The sequence below is a fragment of the Lissotriton helveticus genome, chromosome 2_2 (assembly GCF_964261635.1).
Source record: "Lissotriton helveticus chromosome 2_2, aLisHel1.1, whole genome shotgun sequence".
Classification (NCBI taxonomy): domain Eukaryota; kingdom Metazoa; phylum Chordata; class Amphibia; order Caudata; family Salamandridae; genus Lissotriton; species Lissotriton helveticus.
The window spans coordinates 461,094,262-461,114,077 of NC_136060.1; the positions used below are offsets into that span (position 1 = coordinate 461,094,262).

At 43.3% G+C, this 19,816-nt stretch overlaps 1 protein-coding gene across 4 annotated transcripts in view; it reads left to right on the forward strand.

Annotated features, from left to right (window-relative positions):
• PTPRA (protein tyrosine phosphatase receptor type A) overlaps positions 1-19,816 on the forward strand; it is a 724,758-nt gene that overhangs the window by 458,065 nt on the left and 246,877 nt on the right. For all 4 annotated transcript variants that reach the window (XR_013608377.1, XM_078678706.1, XM_078678707.1 and 1 more), the window contains 3 exons: positions 327-493; positions 6,301-6,436; positions 19,524-19,673. Coding sequence is in view for 3 of the 4 variants with exons in the window: in XM_078678706.1 (XP_078534832.1) it covers positions 327-493; positions 6,301-6,436; positions 19,524-19,673 (453 nt within the window). In the remaining variant the exon portion in view is untranslated. The remainder of the gene's footprint in view (positions 1-326; positions 494-6,300; positions 6,437-19,523; positions 19,674-19,816) is intronic.

Here is a 19,816-nt window from a genome sequence, read left to right on the forward strand (position 1 = left end):
TTTAACAGTGCCACTATGTGCCTTCATGTGATCATGTCCGTCCAGTCCCCTGCAATGCATCCAGAAACTTCTGTCGATCCACCTCATCCCTGTAATTGTCCATGGTCTGCCTCACTAGGTGGCAATTCTAACTTATGCTCAGGTTGAAAGTTTTAGGTAACTCTGAAAAAGAAAATTGAATAAACATTTAAAATTAATGGACGCACTTTATTCGTGGATTGTCACCTTTTCTTGTTTCGTATTTCCTGCCTTATGGGACCCCTGGAGTAATCTGCGCTTCTCAGCCACAATGATATATTTATGTTCAGTTTTCCATTTACTCTCAGGTTGGAGATGTTACCAACAAGAAGCCACAGCGACTTGTCACTCAGTTTCACTTCACCAGCTGGCCTGACTTTGGGGTTCCGTTCACGCCGATTGGTATGCTGAAATTCCTGAAAAAAGTAAAAACATGTAACCCCCAATATGCAGGCGCGATCGTTGTACACTGCAGGTTTGTTAAAACCTTTTTCTTCTAACAACTTCCTTTCTCTCTACTCTGCCACTCTTTAGATCATGAAGCATACTGACTTCTGATGTATTTGCATGGAAAGGCATACACCAGCATCTAGAGATGTTTAGTGCATCAGACAATTGCACCATCACTGTGGAGGGCCGTCACATTCCCAATCGCTAATCCTTCCCTCTGCCTTATAATTTGTTTGAATGTCTTTACTTATAGAAAAGAAACTTAATCTGAAAAAATGTTAAGTGTCCCACTACCCTTTTCAACATGCATAGTAAGCATGTTTGAGCACTACCAGGTTTAAACTTCTCATTTAATGTTTCACCATTATATTATATTGATTTGTATAGCGCGCTAATCACCCCGAATGACTATTAACCCCTTTGCTTCTAGGCCTCCCCACCCCCACTGTGCCAAGCCTTTTTGGGGCTATTTGGGGTAGTTTGTGCTTAGGCCCCTGTAACTTTGTGATCACTTAAGGTATCCACGCCGAATTTGAGTCCTTTTCTTCCAACATCATGAGGATTCTAGAGGTACCCAGAGTTTGTGGATTCCCCTGGAGGGGACCCAGAAATTTGCCAAAATACAGCAAAACTTTGGGGGGGGGGGGTTGGAAGGGAAAAAAGTGCTGTAAATGAAAGCGTCTAGTTTTTTCCTTGCAAATTGTATCAACAAAGGGTTTGTGGGACTGAAATCACCTTTTTCCCAGCTTTTAGGGACTGAGAGGCTTTCGTCAGAAAACCAACATTGTGTACACAGTTTTGGCATTTTACTGTGATATAGCCTATTTTTGCTATTTTTCGTGCTTTCAACATTCTTCCAGTTAATGGTAGAAGTGGGTATGACTGCAATAATGGATCCTGGAAAGCTATACATTTTAGAACAGTAGACAACTTTCTGAATTCAGCTAGGGGTCATTTGTGTAGATCCTTTAAGGTTTCTTTATAGAAACTAACGGTTGAATATAGGAAAAAGTGAAAATTAGTGGAAAAAACAGCTATTTGTGCCAACGTTTTCACCTGTAACTTCTAATTGTGACAGCAGTTTGAAAGCAATATATCGTTATATCCGCTGGACCTTTCTGCTTGCGAGGATATATAGGACTTGTTGGTTCACCAAGAACCCGAAGAACCCAGAGCCTATAACTGAGCAGCTTCTTGCAATTTTTTTTTCAAAAGGCATTGCCATTTACAATACCGATAGCTCTAAAAATCGAAGTTGCGAGACCTATTGCATTGTAAATGCTTGTTTATTATGTACCGGGTATATAGCAATTAATTTGGGAAAATATATACATGGAAAAATCGATATGAAAGACACCTATGTATTTCTGAAATTTGAACAAAATATAGAGTTTAGAAACAGCAGATATTTGCACATTTCCGAAATTGTGAGTAACCATGCTAGCATGAGAATTATGGGTAAATTTTCTAAATGACATATTTTTTACACATTGTCTTTCATTTGGAAGGCAGAAATGCATCGAAAGTCAATAAGTAATAAGTTGTTCTACAATTCCGTGTTACCCTAAGTCACTTGTGTGGGTAGGCCTAGTGACCACGAAAGGAAAATGCTCAAAATGCAACGTGGACACACTTTATTTTTATAGTGAAAACTGATCGTTTTTTTGCATAGTGCCTAGCTGTAGATTTTGTACCCTAGCTCTGCCAGCACCTAGGGAAGCCTAGCACACCTATAGATTTTTGCAAACTGGACATCCAGGGGAATCCAGGATGGGGTGACTTGTCTGGCTCTCACGAGGTACCAATACCCAGAATCTCTTGCAAACCTCAAAATCTGTCCGAAAAACACATTTTCCTAATTTCTGTGGTGAAAAGCTCTAGAATCTGCGTGGATCCACACAATTACACCCACCCCGCATTCCCCAAAGTCTTCAGAGAAAAATGGTACATCACTTGTGTGGGTAGGCCTAGTGCCTGTGACCGGAAACTGCCCAAACCGCAACGTGGACACCACATTTTCACAGTAAATACCGACCCTTTTTTTGCAAAGTGCCTAGCTGTAGATTTTGAACCCTAGCTCTGCCGGCACCTTGGGATTCCTAGCAAACCTATACATTTTTGAAAACTAGACACCCAGAGGAATCCAGGATGTGGTGACTTTGGCTCTCACCATGTTCTGTTACTCAGAATACCTTGCAAACCTCAACATCTGTCCGAAAAACACATTTTCCTCATTTCTGTGGTGGAAAGCTCTAGAATCTGCGTGGATCCACACAATTACACCCACCCCGCATTCCCCAAAGTCTTCAGAGAAAAATGGTACATCACTTGTGTGGGTAGGCCTAGTGCCCGTGACCGGAAACTGCCCAAAACGCAACGTGGACACATCACATTTTCACAGTAAATACCGACCCTTTTTTTGCAAAGTGCCTAGCTGTAGATTTTGAACCCTAGCTCTGCCGGCACCTTGGGATTCCTAGCAAACCTATACATTTTTTAAAACTAGACACCCAGAGGAATCCAGGATGTGGTGACTTTGGCTCTCACCATGTTCTGTTACCCAGAATACCTTGCAAACCTCAAAATTTGTTTAAAAAAAAATCCTCACATTTCTGTGGTGGAAAGTTCTGGAATCTGAGTGGATCCACAAAATTCCACCCACCCCGCATTCACCAAAGTCTTCAGAGAAAATGGTACCTCACTTGTGTGGGTGGGTCAAGTACCTGAGACAGGCAAGGGACCAAAACCTATTGAGGCGACATCAAAATTACCTATCACAAAACTTGCTGGTTTTGCAAGGGGGTTCCTATGAGTTTTTGGCCCAGGGCTCGGCGGCCATCTAGGGAAACCTACCAATCCCACACATTTCTGAAAACTAGACACCCGGGGGAGTACAGCAAGGTGTGGCTTGCGTGTGTCCCCCAATATTTCCCTACCCAAAATTCCCTGCAAACTTTTGAAATACGATGGAGTAATTAAAAAAAAACATCCGTAATAACATTTTCCGTTTGGTTGTTGCACATTTTTTTTCAGGAAATTGAGTGTAGTAATAGTGAGCCTAGAAAGTATTGAGGCCCATAAGGTCTTTCAAATGAGGATTGTAGGAATATGTTTAAATCATTTATGATCTCTAGTCTAGGACAATTGTTTATCATACCATAGAATGAAGAAGCAGTTGACCGGAGTATTCATAGTTAGCATGTTGTCCAGAATGATGACTAGAATCCTAGCATGGTCATTGAGGGCATGTGTAGGTTTGTTTTTCTGAGGATCACCAGGATGCGTCCTATGGAGAGCTTTTCTTTCTGAAAATCAGTACCAGTCTTGTCCTTTTTGAGCTTCAGGCAGTTGTCCTTCATCCATTCGGCGACATCTGTCATGCAGTTGTGCTGAGTCTTCGATATTGCTCTCAAAGTTTGAGAGGTCATCATGGCAGCCACTAAGACCGTATACGCCTGCCATTGGGACAAGTTTGTGGATTGGTACACTAAAAAACATGTCAACCCTCTTTGTGCACCCTTGTCTGAAGAATTGCTGCTTGTTTGGTCTTTGGCCTTGATAGGCCGTGCTCTGGACACAGTTAATGGGTACATTTCTGCCATCTCACCTTTTTTGGATTGGTGCACTAAAAACATGTTAACCCTCTTTGTTCACCCTTGTCTGAAGAGTTGATGTTTGTTTGGTCTCTGGCCTGGAAAGACCTTGCTCTGGACACAGTTAAAAAGGGTACCTTTCTGCAATCTGACCTTTTTTGTGGTCAACCTTATAGAATCTCCCCACCCCTCAAGACCATAACTCTGCCTGCTTTCTATTCTCTGTCTTACCCTTCCAAGAAGGAGAGATTTCATCATTAGGAGACTCCTTTTATATTGATTGCACCACAGATCATTGGGTGGGCGATCAGCTTTTTATTGGATTAATCAGAACAAAGACTGGCAAGACTGTGCAGAAATAGACCATCTCCCGATGGATAGTGTCTTGCATAGTAATCTGCTAGGCATTGTCAAAGGAGCAACCCCTGATGGCTCACTCCACCTGGGCCAAAGCATCCACTACTGTGTTAGCGCATGGGATACCTGTCCTGGACATCTGCCAGGCTGCTATGTTCATAAAGCAGTACTGCTTCGACAGTCAGGTCCACCATGATGGGAATTTCGCCCATTCGGTCCTCCAGGCCATTTTGGTCTAAGCCAGTTTGCAGACCCACCTCAAGGTGGATATTGCTTGGGTATCTATTCTAAGGTGAGGAATCTGCAGTTTGAAGTCACTATCAAGAAAATAGTAATTCCCTTTGTTAATGCTTTTTCTTGTAGGGACTCTTATCTAACTGCAGATTCCTCACCAACCCTCACTTCCTCACCATTCTGCCAGCTGGCATCTTCATCCAAAAGATCCTGTTTTACTTCACACTGGTCAGAACAGAAACATTGGTTGTTACGTGGCTCTGCACTTTTGATCTGTAAATAGTCACAAAAGAAACTGAGGTCAGCACGCCGATGTAACACTTATATGGGCACTGCTACATCCCTTTTGGTGTGATGTGAAGTCGAATGATGCCACCTACCAGCACACAGCAGTACCGCTCAAAATTTTCTGGATCCTGTCTAAACCCTGGGTAGTATTCTAATGTGAAAAATCTGCGGTTAGATACTCTACCAGAAGAAGTGCTACCGAATGTAAGTAAATTGTTCACTTGATCTCAGAATTTGCAAGGCCATGGTGTGCCAGATGAGGTTACGTACCTTGTTTCAGACATCTGCACCATCCACATATTAGCCACAGCTTCTGGTGAGCACTGGTTTTCAGTCTATGCTATTTATGTGTATCTACAGCCACACATGCAATGAACAGAAAATGCTACTTGCCCCATAAGAATTGTTCATACCACATAGTGCTGTAGCTTCACTGGACCTCGCCCATCTCCCTGGAGGCCTTCATCTTTTGCAGCTATCTTTCTTACTGTATTGCCTCGCACATTGGCCTTGATGCACCATACTTGGATTGGCACTCCATACATTCTCTCATCTGCTGTGCAAAGACAATCTAACGGAGTAGGTGCCCATGTGCAAGGTATATCGAAAGGAGTCACATCATAACTCATGACTACATGGACTTCTTGGAATTTAAACAACTTAGAAATGTCTGAATCCCACACTAGATTGCAGGAGTGCGTTAAGCTTGTGAATCTACACCACTACAAGATACAAACAGGTGCCTTAAGTAGCCTTTTTGTCATGATCAAAACTTCCCCAGCCATCCTCTTATTCAGAAAAAATCTGAAGACTCCCATCATCAGATGACACTACATTCCTGCATGATAGCGGTCAGCTCCCATAATTGCATCACTGTAAATTCCTCTTAATCGTATCCAAGTGTTTACAGGAATGTCAAGTGTTGCATTACTTTCCATCTTGGATTCCACTTCATAACAACCCACTCTTACATATGTGATTACCAACAGATCTGTTCACAAGGAAGTGTAAAGTTACCCTTTGACTCGTCTTGTCCACTAAGATTGTATAACTACTTGATTTTCAACTGGCCAGACTTTTCCCTACTTTCAGATCCTGCTTGCTCATTCTCAGATGTGGATATAGTTCTACAATACAAGAATTATTCTCACCATATTTTGTAGATACTCATTTTCTCAAAGCACATACAAATACTTCAACATCAAATCATATTCACAAGTTGACATACCGTATTAGGCAATCATCATACTGAAGAATTAACATTGATAATCTTACTTTTCTTATGAACATTGTGCACAGTTTAGTATGTTTTTTCTTTGTAGTAAATTTGGTTTGTAACTCGCACTTGTTGCTATTTCAGTGCGGGAGTAGGTCGAACTGGGACATTCATAGTCATTGATGCCATGCTGGACATGATGCATGCAGAGAAGAAAGTAGACGTGTTTGGTTTTGTAAGCCGAATCCGTGCTCAGCGATGTCAAATGGTACAAACTGATGTAAGTAACCACATCCTTTCATTTATTTTTGCTCTTTCTTTATTCCAATAAACAGTGTCCCTGAATTACTTATGAACTCTCTTCAAAATATTCTGATGGCACATGTTTAATTCTGGTTATTAACCTAGACACGCTTTTAATTCGTGGATGTTTGCAAACAAAAAGACCCTGCATCACAAAGAGAAATGTACTTGTGGAGTTTGAGTTCTCCACACATGTACCTAGGCTGAGATCTCTGTCCGGATGGTATTGACCAATTTCTGGAAAAAGCCTGCACCTAGTTGTGGAATTTATAGATCTTAAAAAGCTCCACCCACAAAGTAGGGGCGCCTCCAATAATAAAGATGAGGACAGTCATTTTACTACTAGTGACTTTACTTGCAGATTTTCACCAGATGCCTGTAGGGGTAATACAGAAACCCACATACATGACCCATATCTCACACACCTAATACACATTGCCCTTGCAATCATATAAATACATCCCACACCTTAGGCTCCCTAACACTTCATATTCTCACCTTCCCAGTCAAAATGTAAACATTCGTTGGTGTTGCAGAAAACGGGGAGTGTATCAGTTTCAGTGCCCAGATATGGTTGTTGTTCCTAGTTATTGTTGAAGAAGAGCAGAGGGGAACAAAGAGCACTCCTTGCACGTTTGTTTTCACTTTTAATTTGCCTATTTGTGAATTTGAGATCCATTTCATTTGCACATTTGTTGTTGGTCCAAATATTTGTGTTCATGGCATGTATACCTGTGGAAACACATGCTGTGGATACTCCTACCATATAGTGTCGGGCTTGAACATGTACAACTTGTTTTTGTTCAAAGAAGTCTTTTAAGTCACAAACTAAAGTGACTCTTCCCTTAAGCATACTGCGCATGGACATAGATTGTTTTTTGCCATCATCTGGTTCGGACGTGCTTCACTGAGGCTGCATGGCAGACTTGGTCGGGGCCTTTTGAGTTTTCTCAGTTTCCAATACTTCATCAATCTCCGCATCAGTTTCTTCATCAAGGATAGCGGCAGTAGAACATTCTGCGTCAACGATGATCTCCTCGGGCAGGGTCGTGGCCCAGGCTGGGCCTTCTTGAACATCACTCACCTTCAACAATGATCGCAGACACATTTCGATACTGCCCACAGTGCCACTTGAAGTACCTGAGAACAGACCAGCGCGCAGTCTGCAATATGTGCCTTCCTCATACCACAACAAGGTTTCCCGCTCTGCCTGTCTTGCATTCAGATCCAAGAAAAAATCCTGAATTGTTGTGATCTACGCCTAGCACGACGAGCAGTGGAGCAACAAAGGAGAGGACATTCCCATCATCCTCGGGGAAGACATTGAACAGGATTAAGTTGAGGAATTAGACACCGGACAGGTAGCCACGTTCAGTCTGGAGCTTTAGTCGTTGTGGGAGTCGGAAGGGCTGGAACCACTGCCGGCTTTGACGCCGTGATACTGCATCCACGCCCCGAACAACGCACTCAGCCCCTCTGAGAGGGGTGGGGAGGTCGGGCTTTGAGTACTCATTCCCAGTCAACCGTACTGCAATTGCTTTCTAGCAATGTCCGGCACCGATCTGAAGCTTCGGTATCGACATCGGGCCCTGCTCCAGCACAGTCAGCATCCCAAAAGCAAACCTTCCACGACGTTGACAACCTCTTCGACACCCACTATTGCATAAAATCCAAAATGCACTTCAGAGCTAAGCAGCAATTGATGTCAAAAACCGCTTTGGGCTCTAGGATAAGCTTTATACCAAGCCTCCATTGGAGTCGACCCAGCTGCCATTGAGGACAGCTTTGGAACCCAAGCATGCATCTAACTTTAAATCAATTTCAAAGATCAAACAGTCAACGCAGCCCAGTTGTCCCTTAACAGCGGACTACGAGGTGCAGCAGCCTATCCTTCAACACCTTTAGGAAAAGCTGGACTCATCATCAATGCCTGTGTATTCATCTAAACACAGGCAAAATCATCACAAGCCTCCACCCCAGGTTCGTCAGAATCTTCCTAGAAAGAGGCATCTTACTTTTCAAGAACATATAACAATGGAGCCATCACCGTCTTTTAAGCACAAAAGACGTGATACGGGTACAAGCCCTCTACCTCAGATGGCTGCTTACCCTCCTTCTTCCTACACCACCCGCTTCCCCAACCACCACTACCCTCAAGTTACCCGGGGGTGCGTTAGAGGGTCATACAAAGGGAATAACAATAGAGGTTGAGGAGGAGGGGCTAAGTCTGCCGCACCTGCCAAACAGTGACTCCCTTTCTCTGCCCTTGACCATACAACACCTGTCAGGGGAAGACTACAAGGATTCCCACCATAATGCCGGAACATCACCTCAGACCAGTGGGTACTAGCTATTGTGGAACACAGATATTGCCTTGAGCTCACTGAATCACCACCAGCCGTACCTCTTCGACCACACTCCCTCTCCCTTCAACATCAGCATCTTCTGAGAGAGGAAGTAAAAGCCCTATTGCAAAAGAGTCATAAAGCCAATTGTTATAAAGAAGACCAGAAGCAGGTAAGAGAGGAACTCTTCTATAATAGTCTTCTCACCACCACAGGTTCCAGCAGATATCTGGAGGGCACTGTGGAATGTTGGCAACAGAGGATGGGAAAGACCAAAAGGAGGTGCAGGGGATGGGGGAACAGTATGTGCGAAGTGGAATAGATTACAACACACCTCCCTGCATAGGGCAAATAAAGAAAGGGCAGCAGAGAGGATAAAGAGGAGAGGAGGAAGCGAGGAAGAGCAGGAACTTGAAAGCAGAGATGAGGTCAAAAGCTTTCATTACAATAACAATGCAAATAAGTAAACAAAGCCTGCAAGGGAAAGCAGAAAAACAAATAACAATGTCTCTCAAATAACACCATAGTCTCTGGTCGAGGCAGGTGAACTTCTTGTTCTCAGAGATCTCCTGGGACCGAGAGCCTCTGATTCTTTCTCAGGATTACTACTGTTGCCGAGATCCCCACCTTGTTCATGAGGGATGATTCTGTCCATGCTCAATATTTGTCCGTTATCAAGATGGACTACATTCTTCCCTACCCTTGATATTCTGCACGGATCTGAAAATCTGGAAGCTTTTTTCCTGCGTGCTTTGGGTAAGTCCACACGGACCCATTCTCCTTCTTTGAACATTTGGTTTTTTACATGTTTGGTCTGGTCATATCTGACTTTGTATTTGACTTGATGTTCTCCTACTCTTCGAGAGATTTCGTTTCGATTTACCACAAGTCATTTCTTGGCAATACAGGTGGTATGAATTTTGTTTTCGGGATCCTCCCTTTGAGAGAGATGAATGGGGAATACCCAGTAGCACTATTGGGAGAGGTGCGATATGCCCAAACAGTGTCCATTCAAGCTAAACTTGATGGTGTCCCCATTATTTCCGCCCTCTGCAGACACTCTTTGAACAAACAGTTGATCCTCTCCACTAATCCATTTTCACCGGAACAATACACTGCAGATTTGTTATGAGTGATAGTCCTGTGAGAGAGAAACTTTCATACTGTCCGAATTGAACTTCACTCCATTGTCTGTTATGAGGGTATCCGGTAATCCCTCCTCAAAGAATACGTTTTCTAAGAACTGTATGAGGACTCTTGTGTCGATTTAGATGGGCACATTTGTAGACCACCCAATGTGTGATAGTCCACTAGTACCAAAATGAAGTGTCCATTGAATGTTTTCAGGTTGAGTGGGCCTATAATGTCCAAGGCTAACTTTGACCATGGTCGATCAGGCACTTCGATAGGAGAAAGAGGGGGCTTGCGGGTTTGGTGAGTTTTGTCACTATGGCTACAGTCCAAACAATTTTTCACTACATTTTCAGTCATGGCATCCATACCTGGCCACCAATATTCCAGTCTGATTTTATTCTTGGTTAGACTGCGCCCTAAATGTCCTACGTGTGCTAGTCCCACAATCTTCTCTCTCAAGTTCTCTGGTGGAATCACTTTTTCCCCTCTGCAAACCAAGTTTCCTTGTATATTTAATTCTAGTCTTACATCCCAGAACTTACATAAGGTTGTTGGAATGTCACTTTTATTTTCAGGTCAACCATTTTTGATGTACTCTTTGATCGAACACATTTCTGCATCTGCTTGCGTACTATCCTTCCATTCCTCCCTATTCAAACAGCTAAGTTGCAGTATCACATCGTCACATTCACAACTAACAGGACAGCTTTCCCCCTCTGATGGAGAACGTGATAAAAAGTCTGCAACCATGTTTTGAGAACCTGGCATGTACTTTACACTAAAATTGTAGCCCTCAAGTCCCAAGATCCACCTAGCAATTCTGGGGGTGTGTGTTTTTTTCCTCCTTTGGTAGTGAATGCACACATTAGTGGTTTGTAATCAGTCTTTACAGTAAATGGATGCCCCACAGAAAAAAACGAACGTGTTTGATTGCCCAACCGCAAGCAAGGGCCTCTTTCTCCACCACGGAGTAGTTGAATTCGGCACCCTTTAAAGCGCGAGAGGCAAATGCAACAATCTATTCTTTCCCATCCCCCATTTGGGTGAGACTGGCTCCCAATCCTTTATTGCTTGCGTCTGTGCAAAGGATTGTGGGTTTGCTGGGGTCAAACCTACCCAATGATGGGACAGAAATGATGCTTACTTTGACAGATTCAAAGGCATTGTGAGAGTATGACCATACAAAAGAAGTTCTGGATTTGAGCAGATTGCGTAAGGGTTCAACTATGGAGGCATAATTTCTTACAAATTTGGAATAATATTCGCATAGGCCCAAAAATGATTTGAGATCTTGGACGCATTTAGGAGCAGCAGTGTCGCGAATCGCTTCCACCAGGTCCAATTTGGGTTTAATACCATCTTGAGAGATGGTGTGCCCAAGGTACTCAACCGATCCCACTCCAATACGACATTTCTCTTTTTTTAGAGTGAGCCCAGCTTTTTCCAACTTGGTTAACACCATTCTGAGGGTGGTATGTTCCTCCAGATACTTCCCGTAGATTAGTAAATCATCTTGAAAACAGAAAGTTCTGGGAAGGTCTTTCAAAACATGCTGCATGATCCTCTGGAAGGCAGCTTCAGCGGCTGCCAACCCAAAGGGCATGCAAAGGAATTTGAATGCCCCCAGAGGTGTCACAAAAGAGGTGAGATGGCATTAGTTTGGGTGAAGCTCTACCTGGTGATAGGCTGAGGATAGGTCGAGAACACAAACAATTTGCACCTTTAGTAAGGGTAAGGACCTCGTGAATGCGTGCCTGTCTACCCAGATGTTCTCGTTAAGGTCCATGAGGTCTACACATAGCCTGATGTCCTTACTGGATGCTTTTGTGGTAAGAACAATGGGGGCCAACCATTGTGAACACTCAATGGGTTCAATCACCCCCCAAAGACAATAATCTGTCTAATTCCATGCGAAGGGGAGCATGCATTAAATGTGGTATGGGTCTAGCCTTGTGTGCTACTGGCTTGGCATTGATTTTAATTTGATGGAGTGTTGGTAATCCTTGAGTAAGACTAGTTCATCTGAAAATACCTTCGGAAAATCATTGCAAACCTCCGTCCCCCCAACTGAGGGATCTACCAAGAGAACCTGATCTGGACTGTTGGGATCTAATTTGATCCCAAGTTCCCTTTGGTGGTTCCACCCCAACAAATTAGATCCCTTCTGTGTGATGTAAATCTTGCCTCCTGGTTGCATGTCAGGGGGCTGTACAGTTTCTTGCCATGAGGGGAAAAGTTGGGAGAATACCTTGGCATCAACAAGGATGTATGGGGAACATGAATCTGCAAAGACATTTACGGGTTTGTTGTCTAGGGTGATGTTGCAAGAAGGAAATGTGTCCGTATCATTCGTATCTTTAAGTTGAAAGATCAATTTAGGATCAGGGGACGATTCTGGTTCGATCAACAACACAGATTTGGAGCGCTGATCGTGACAAACCGTGGACAAATGTCCTTTTTTCCCCACATTTGTGGCAGATGACAGAACGTGCTTGACATACAGGGTTGTTGGCAAGGTGGGTTGGGCTCCCACACCTATAACACTTGAGTTTAGTTCCCGGGGGTAACATCTTAGCCAGCTTATTTTTGTTATCTTTGCCTGAATCCGGTTTGCTTATGGCATTGACCTCCGTGGATTTACCCCTTCTCCTTTCATTGCAACCATACAATCTGCTGTGTGCTCAATCCCCACCGCTTTGTCAATGGCTTCCTTGAGGTCAGGGTTGGCCACAAGAACCCTTTCCTGTATCTTGGGATTGTTGGTACATCTAAGCAACTGGTCCCTAATTATGGAATCTTGAAGAGACTCAAACTCACATGTGTTAGCTAGGCCCTTCAATGCAGCAATGAATGGTTTGACTTTCTCACTTTTCCCCTGTGTCCTTGAAAATAACTTCTGTCTCTCTAACACTACATTTATTTTCTTGCTGAAGTGTTTTTCTAATTTGTAAGTACATATTCTCATCATCACTATCACTTTCTCCTTCTGCATTAGCTGAAATATCACCGTAAACTTTACGCCCCTCAATGTCCAAGTTGTGTAATCGGGTGTGTAGTTTACGTAAATGAGAATTTCTCCCCACTAATAGCAATTAGGTAGGACTCTAGTAAACCAAACCATTGCTTCCAAGGCAGAACAGGTTGTCCCCCCTCGTTAAGGAAGGGTGGGGGTTGCGACATGTTAGCAGCTGCCATGTTATAACAGTTGAAAATTATTTAAAGAGAGGTCAAAACATACAATCGTATGATATGCAGCACACAGGGAATGTAATTAAAGACTAGAATTAATAAACACTGAGTATGTGCCTGTATATATACGGTAATAACTAAAAATTACATGGCAAACCCACAAAGCACAAAACAATGTGCACACTGCAAATGTGGATGAGCAGTACTGAGAGAACAGCGAAATAGTGAAGGGCTGAGCCTGTCGGCGTGAAAAGACGGGCAAGACCAAGGTGAAAATAACTGTGCCCATCAGTGTATCATGTAAAGCTGTGCCCGTCAGTGTGAAATGGCTGGCAGTAGTGTGGAGAAGTGTGGCTCAATGGTTAGAGCGGCAGACCCTGATGCAGAGGTCTAGCCCGGGACCAGGGTTCAATTCCCCGCCTCGGCGGGTTTTGGGCTCAAAAATCCACGGACCTGATAATTCTCACCTCGGTGCCTATTCCAATCATGGCGTCCCACTCTGCAACTCTGGGCAATAGCTTGCTTAATCTCCACAACGCCCCCCACAACGCTAAGGATGCCTGGCCTCCACCTTGGGGGTGCCCAGGAGTGGACACCTCACAGGGAAAGCCAGGATGGGTTCCACAGCGGTATTCGTACAAGCGCCTTGAGACCCTTGCGGGTGAGTAGTGCGCTATACAAGTATCAATTTTAGTACAGTGTGGGCAAAAGCTGTGCCCATCAGCGAAAGGGTAAAGATGAAAACGAAATAGTGAGGCTCCTTCTGCATGAAAAACACTTCAAGTAGTTGTGCTCATCAGTGTTAATAAAGTGACTAAAACTGGCAGGCAAGAATGGAAGCAGCTTTTCCTTCGTGGAGTTATGAGTCATTGAGCAACGCTTGGCTTCCTTGAGGAAGGAGAGGTGCTGATTGGAATACCGCCCTCCTCGGTATGTTAACATCCGGAAGGCAGAGAAGAACAGTAAAGAGCGGAAACACCACAAAACACCTCAGCTGAAGATCCGGTCAGCCCTGCCGGTAACAGCTGAGAAAGTGCGTCAGAGTTCCACACGGACTCTAGCACTCGATTGAGTCAGAATAAATGGTGCAATTTATTAGCAGCCAATTTACAGGTTCCAGTAGCTCTCTGGAGGGCACTGTGGAATGTTGGCAACAGAGGAGGGGAAAGACCAAAAGGAGGTGCAGGGGAGGGGGGAACGGAACGTGCCAAGTGGAATACATTACAACAACAGTGCTACACCACCACAGAAATAACGGGGGTGTTCCCTGTATTTAATTCCCCACAAGGATGCACTAAGGTGCCTCCCAGACCATCGGCCTCTCAACAAATGCATCAAATCAGAGCGTTTCCACATGGTTATGCTCAAAGATGCCACACCGCTCTTAAAACAAGATAACAGTACACCCAGCACATTGATGTTACCTCAGATTTGTTGTAAATAGCCAGCATTATCAATTCAAAGCTCTCCCACTTGGGCTCAGCTCTGCGCCCAGTGTTTTCACAAACTGTTTGGCTGTGGTCGCGGCTCTCTTTCGCAGGAGCAGCATCTACATCTTTCCTTACCTAGACGATTGGCTGATAAAAAGCTCAAGCAAACCACATTGTCTTGCTTACACGCAGCAAACTTTAGATGAATACCACAATCTGGGCTTTACCATAAACTTACAAAAACCCCAACTACAACCATTGCAGATTCAACCCTTTCTAGTGGCTGTCCTGAACTCAATGACAGTAAATGCTTATCACAGTCCTGCTCGAATCCAAGCTTTTCATTATCTGTTGCTTCTTTTCCAGCCAAATGGAAATGGTCAGCTAACAGTCCGCACGATCATGCACTTGTTGTGTACGATGGCATCTTGTATAGCCATTGTATTGCACGGCAGACTTCACATGCATCCACCCCAGGAATGTTTAGCGGAGCAGTGGTCACAGGCAGAGGGTCAATGGGAGGATCTAGTGTTAAAGGCTAGAGCACATCACTGTCTACAGTGGTGGAACAGCAAACATTTGCCACAGGGCAGGCTTTTTCTAGACCCTATTTGACAGGTGACCGTTTCCATGGATGCATCCCTCATAGGCTGGGGAACACACCTACCAGAAATCCATGTTCAAGGTCTGTGGACCCCCCTGCAAAAAACTTCTCACATACATTTCCTGGAGCTGTTGGCGATTCAGCTAGCATTCAAGGTGTTCTTCTGCCACATTCATCCCAAAACAACCCTGATCAAAACACAACCGGACTGCCATGTCCTACCCTCAGACACTGAGAGGCACACATTCACCCTCAACTCAAACATTAAAACATACAAATTTTTAAAACTATAGTCTTAAATTAACGCCATGGTAAGCATCCTGTTTTTTGTATTTTAAAGCATTAAGGAACTATAGTCTTCAATTGATGCCCTGGTAAGCGGCCTGTTTTTTGTATCGTAGAACTACAGTTTCCAAAACTGCGTTTATTGCTTGATATTTATCTTTGGATTTCCACATTAGCACAAAGCATTTGGTAGTGGGCAACACACCACAAAGTTAATCATTTAGCAGAGTATCTGTCAGGAGTGGACAGCGACCTTGCAGATCTGCTCAGCAGGATGCAGCAACATGCCCACTAGTGGGGAACTTGTTTTACTTCCTACTTGAAACAATAGGACACACTTGAACCCAAAAATGAACTCCACACACTCAAAATAAGCCCAATTTATATACCACTGCACCTTTAAGAGATCCTTGTAGAAAAAAAACTCATCACTCTCAAAATGAGACAAACTGGTCAAGGTGCTGTCAAAATGAAACGTGTATTTATTAATAAAGCACTTTTAAAAGGAAGACAAAATATATTTATTAATAAACGTTCCGAAATGGAAGAAGTCAAATGTAGAGGGAATGTATACAAAGCAGAAAAACATATGAAATATACACACTGAGCAATAAAACTTAGAGCATATATACACAAAGTAAGTAATAGAAATACATCACCGAAAGAGTGTCTTTCAACATTCTGTCCAGCACGACTGGGAAGCCCTTTACAGTCATTCAGAAGTCTCAATCGGGAACACTAAAGATCCCTGTGACAACGCGTCTGTTTCACAGGCGAGCTCCTGTCTGAGAGCCCAGATTCCCTGTCTTTAATACCTTTACTCAACCAGCGGTGAGATTTCTAGAAAACTTTACCCCATACTTCTGTTGTGAAAGCCAGGTTAACCTTACCGGTCTGCGTAGAGGTCACTCACAGAAGCTGGTGAGACCCCTGTGTTTGCTTCAAGGCATAGCTGTACATTCCACACATTTCTCTGGCAAAAAAATCTTAACCCTGTAAATGGTACCAAGTGCGCATCCCAGATGATATGTTCAGCTTACTCTGCACAGTGAAGAGCAAAAACAGGTGAAGAGCAAAAACATCCCTTCCCCACCTTGCAACTGCGTGATTGTGCAAAATGCAAAATGGAGTCAATGGTCAATGTATCTTTTCTCATAGCAGAACTTCACCCTCAAGTCCTACTCCCGTACTTCCAACGTTGGGGTTTTCCAAACATAGAACTGTTTGCAACTGCCTTAAACGCAAAATGCCCAAGGTTCATTCACCTCCAAGTTCCCACACACATAGTCCAAGGGAATTGCATTATGGATGAAGTGGTGGGGGATATTTGCCTATGCTTTTCCACCTCTCGAGCTACTTCCATATTTGGCCAGGAAACTGCGGCAAATCTCCCTCACTTTAATTCTAGTAGCTTTCACATGGGCCAGACAACCCTGGTTCACTATCCTCCTTGATCTTTGTTGTTCCCCACCAGAAGATCCTCAGCAGACAGGACCTTCTTACTCAACACCAGGGAACTCTAAGGCATCCCAGTCCCAAAACACTGAACCTAGTGATTTGGCTCCTGAAATCCTAGAGTTTGAGTACCTGCAGTTGCCCCCTGGGTGCATGGAAATCCTTAGGAAGGTTTGTCTGCCTACCACTAGGGCCTGTTAGGCTGCAAAGAGGAAAAGAGGTGTCCACTATTGTCTTCCCAAAAACATGAATCCTCTAAAACTAAAATTACAGGAAATTGCCTGCTACCTTTTTAACTGCTCAGGATTGGCATACACATCACTGACATTTATAAATCTGCTATGTGGTCCACACCGCACACTTTAACTAAATACTATTGTGTGGATGTTCTACCAAACAGCAGGCCCAGGTGGGACAAGCTGTATTGCGTAGACTTTTCCAATGTTCGACAACATCCTCTGGCACGCCACAACCTTAAAAGAAATCTGCTTTCTAGTCTAGGCACAACATGTGTATCTACAGCTCCACATGCCATGAATAAAATGTTACTTGTCCTTTAGACATCTGTTTGTGGCATGTTGTGTTGTAGATTCACATGCGCCACCCTCTTCCCCAAAAGCCCTTGGTTGTTGCAGGTATCGTATTTTTCATTTACATTTCTCGGTTGTACTTCATGAACAGGAAAACCATCTTACTTTGGAGTCTGTGTTCATGTGCAATACTGCCTAAGGTAGAAATCCCTATACCTTGTGATTTAGAAAACTTTTTCGAACAAAAACAAGTTGTACACTGGGCTTTATGCACAAATCGCATCCAATGCAGTCATGCGCGCACGTCATGGGCGCATACTCCATGGTGTCAAGGGCTTTCGGGCTAGGCAGAAAATACAGGATTACTGCTGATGTTGGGTAGATGATCCATTGCAATGCACATCTCAGTCCCTAGACATCCTCCTTTGGTGTAAAACATGTTATGTTCTAGTAGGTGACTCTCCTAAGGTTACAGATTAAGTTTAGGGGCAACATTAAAGAGACTTTTGGGACTTGGAGGTGTGCAAGCTTTGGCTCACAAGTGAAAGATCCCAGTCATCCTAGTTGGAGCTTACCCGTCCTAAAACAATTGGTCCATTGAATGGCAGAGGGCATTTTATGTCTGAGTGTCTAGTTGAGAGCATTAACCAATGCAGGAAGGTTCAGAAACCACCAACACCACTGACCATCAACTGATTTGTATACTAAAGAATAAGTGAAGTGTGTGGCTGGTTAAATGAGTCTAGTTTGTCACATACATTACTCAAGGATGACTGAACTGATTCCCATTGGTACCTTGTTTGTGTCTGTTCTCCCATTATTCTGCTAACATATTTAAGTCACTTGCCACAATGTGTCATTCGAAAAGTGATAGGGAACATATTTAGTTTGTCTAACATTTAATTCTGAAATGTAACACTTTTCCAATGTTTGCACGGTTGCTTCATAACACCAGTGCTAAATACAAAATTAAGGGTCAATTGTCCACATATTTTTTTCAGAAAGCCTATATTCACACACCCTTTTAAAATAATTAATTTACTCACTGAACTAGATATGCAGGTCACCTAAATCTGCTGCCTGATATGGTGAGTAAACTCAATTCAGGATTTCTTTTCCTGTCGGAGAAAATTCTATAGAGATAATTTTACACCACAGGTCATTATAGTTGAGCAGTTCTCTCCTACCCTATGACATAAAACTAGCTCTGAAAGAAGTTACACTGTAGAAAAGGATTTAAGTGTTTGTTTTGATCTCAAAGTGTAATGAGGAATGAAATTAAATGAATTTGTACTTGTAAAGCGCACTTATACCCCAACTGGGGTTTCTTGGCGCTGTACGCATACCGCTGTGGAACCCTTCCTAGCTTTTCCCTGTGAAATGTCCACTCCTGGGCACCCCCAAGGTGAAGCCAGGCATCCCAGCGCTGTTGGGGCCGTTGTGGAGATTTATCAAGCTATTGCCCAGAGTTGCATAGTGGGACCCATGATTAGAATAGGCACCAGGCGAGAATAATCAGGTCCGAGGAAATTGAGCCCAAGACCGCCGAGGCGGGAATTGAATCCTGGTCCCGGGCCAGACCTCTGCATCAGGGTCTGCCGCTTTAACACACTTCTCAATAAAAGAATAAAATAAAGGAAGGATTTTAAATTGAGTATGTGACATTTGACATGAATGGCACATTTGCATTGAGTACACTCCAAACTATTTATTTAGTGGTGAGGAATCCTTAATTACCTGTATCATGAATATAAGATGTGACCCTATCTTCCCTGTGCAGTCCATTGGAAAGAGGTTAAAAAATTCATAGTATGCAGGGACTGTTTTCAGATGTCTTGCGTTGCATTGTCGCCCATGCCGGGGTCAGTTTGGTTTGGCTTCTTGGTGCATGTCTAAAATCAGAAAATGTTGTTCTTAGAACCATAATGTTTTAGTTCCATTCAGTAGCTTCAGTTTGTTTGTTGCACCTTGTTGGGTAGAAAGAGTAAGTTCCATGCTTAAGGTTTCAAGGCACATGTATCCTCAAAACCATCCTTAATTAAATTTCAATCTAAAAGGTTATAGCGAATGTTTTTCTTCTTCTGTGTTTCAGATGCAGTATGTTTTTATATATCAAGCCCTCCTTGAGCACTATTTGTACGGAGACACAGAGCTGGAGGTCACATCTTTAGAGTTCCATCTACAGAAGTTATATACCAAATTCCCAGGGTCCATCAGTAATGGTTTGGAGGATGAGTTTAAGGTAAGTGTTTCAAGAAAATTAGGCTTATTATGAGGCTTATTATGCTTTTTTCAAGAAATAAATCCTAGGGCAAAAATGAATTAAATCTTGATACTGAAAGCTGTCCATATGTCTAAGGACTTGTGTTAAATAACTGTTCTTGA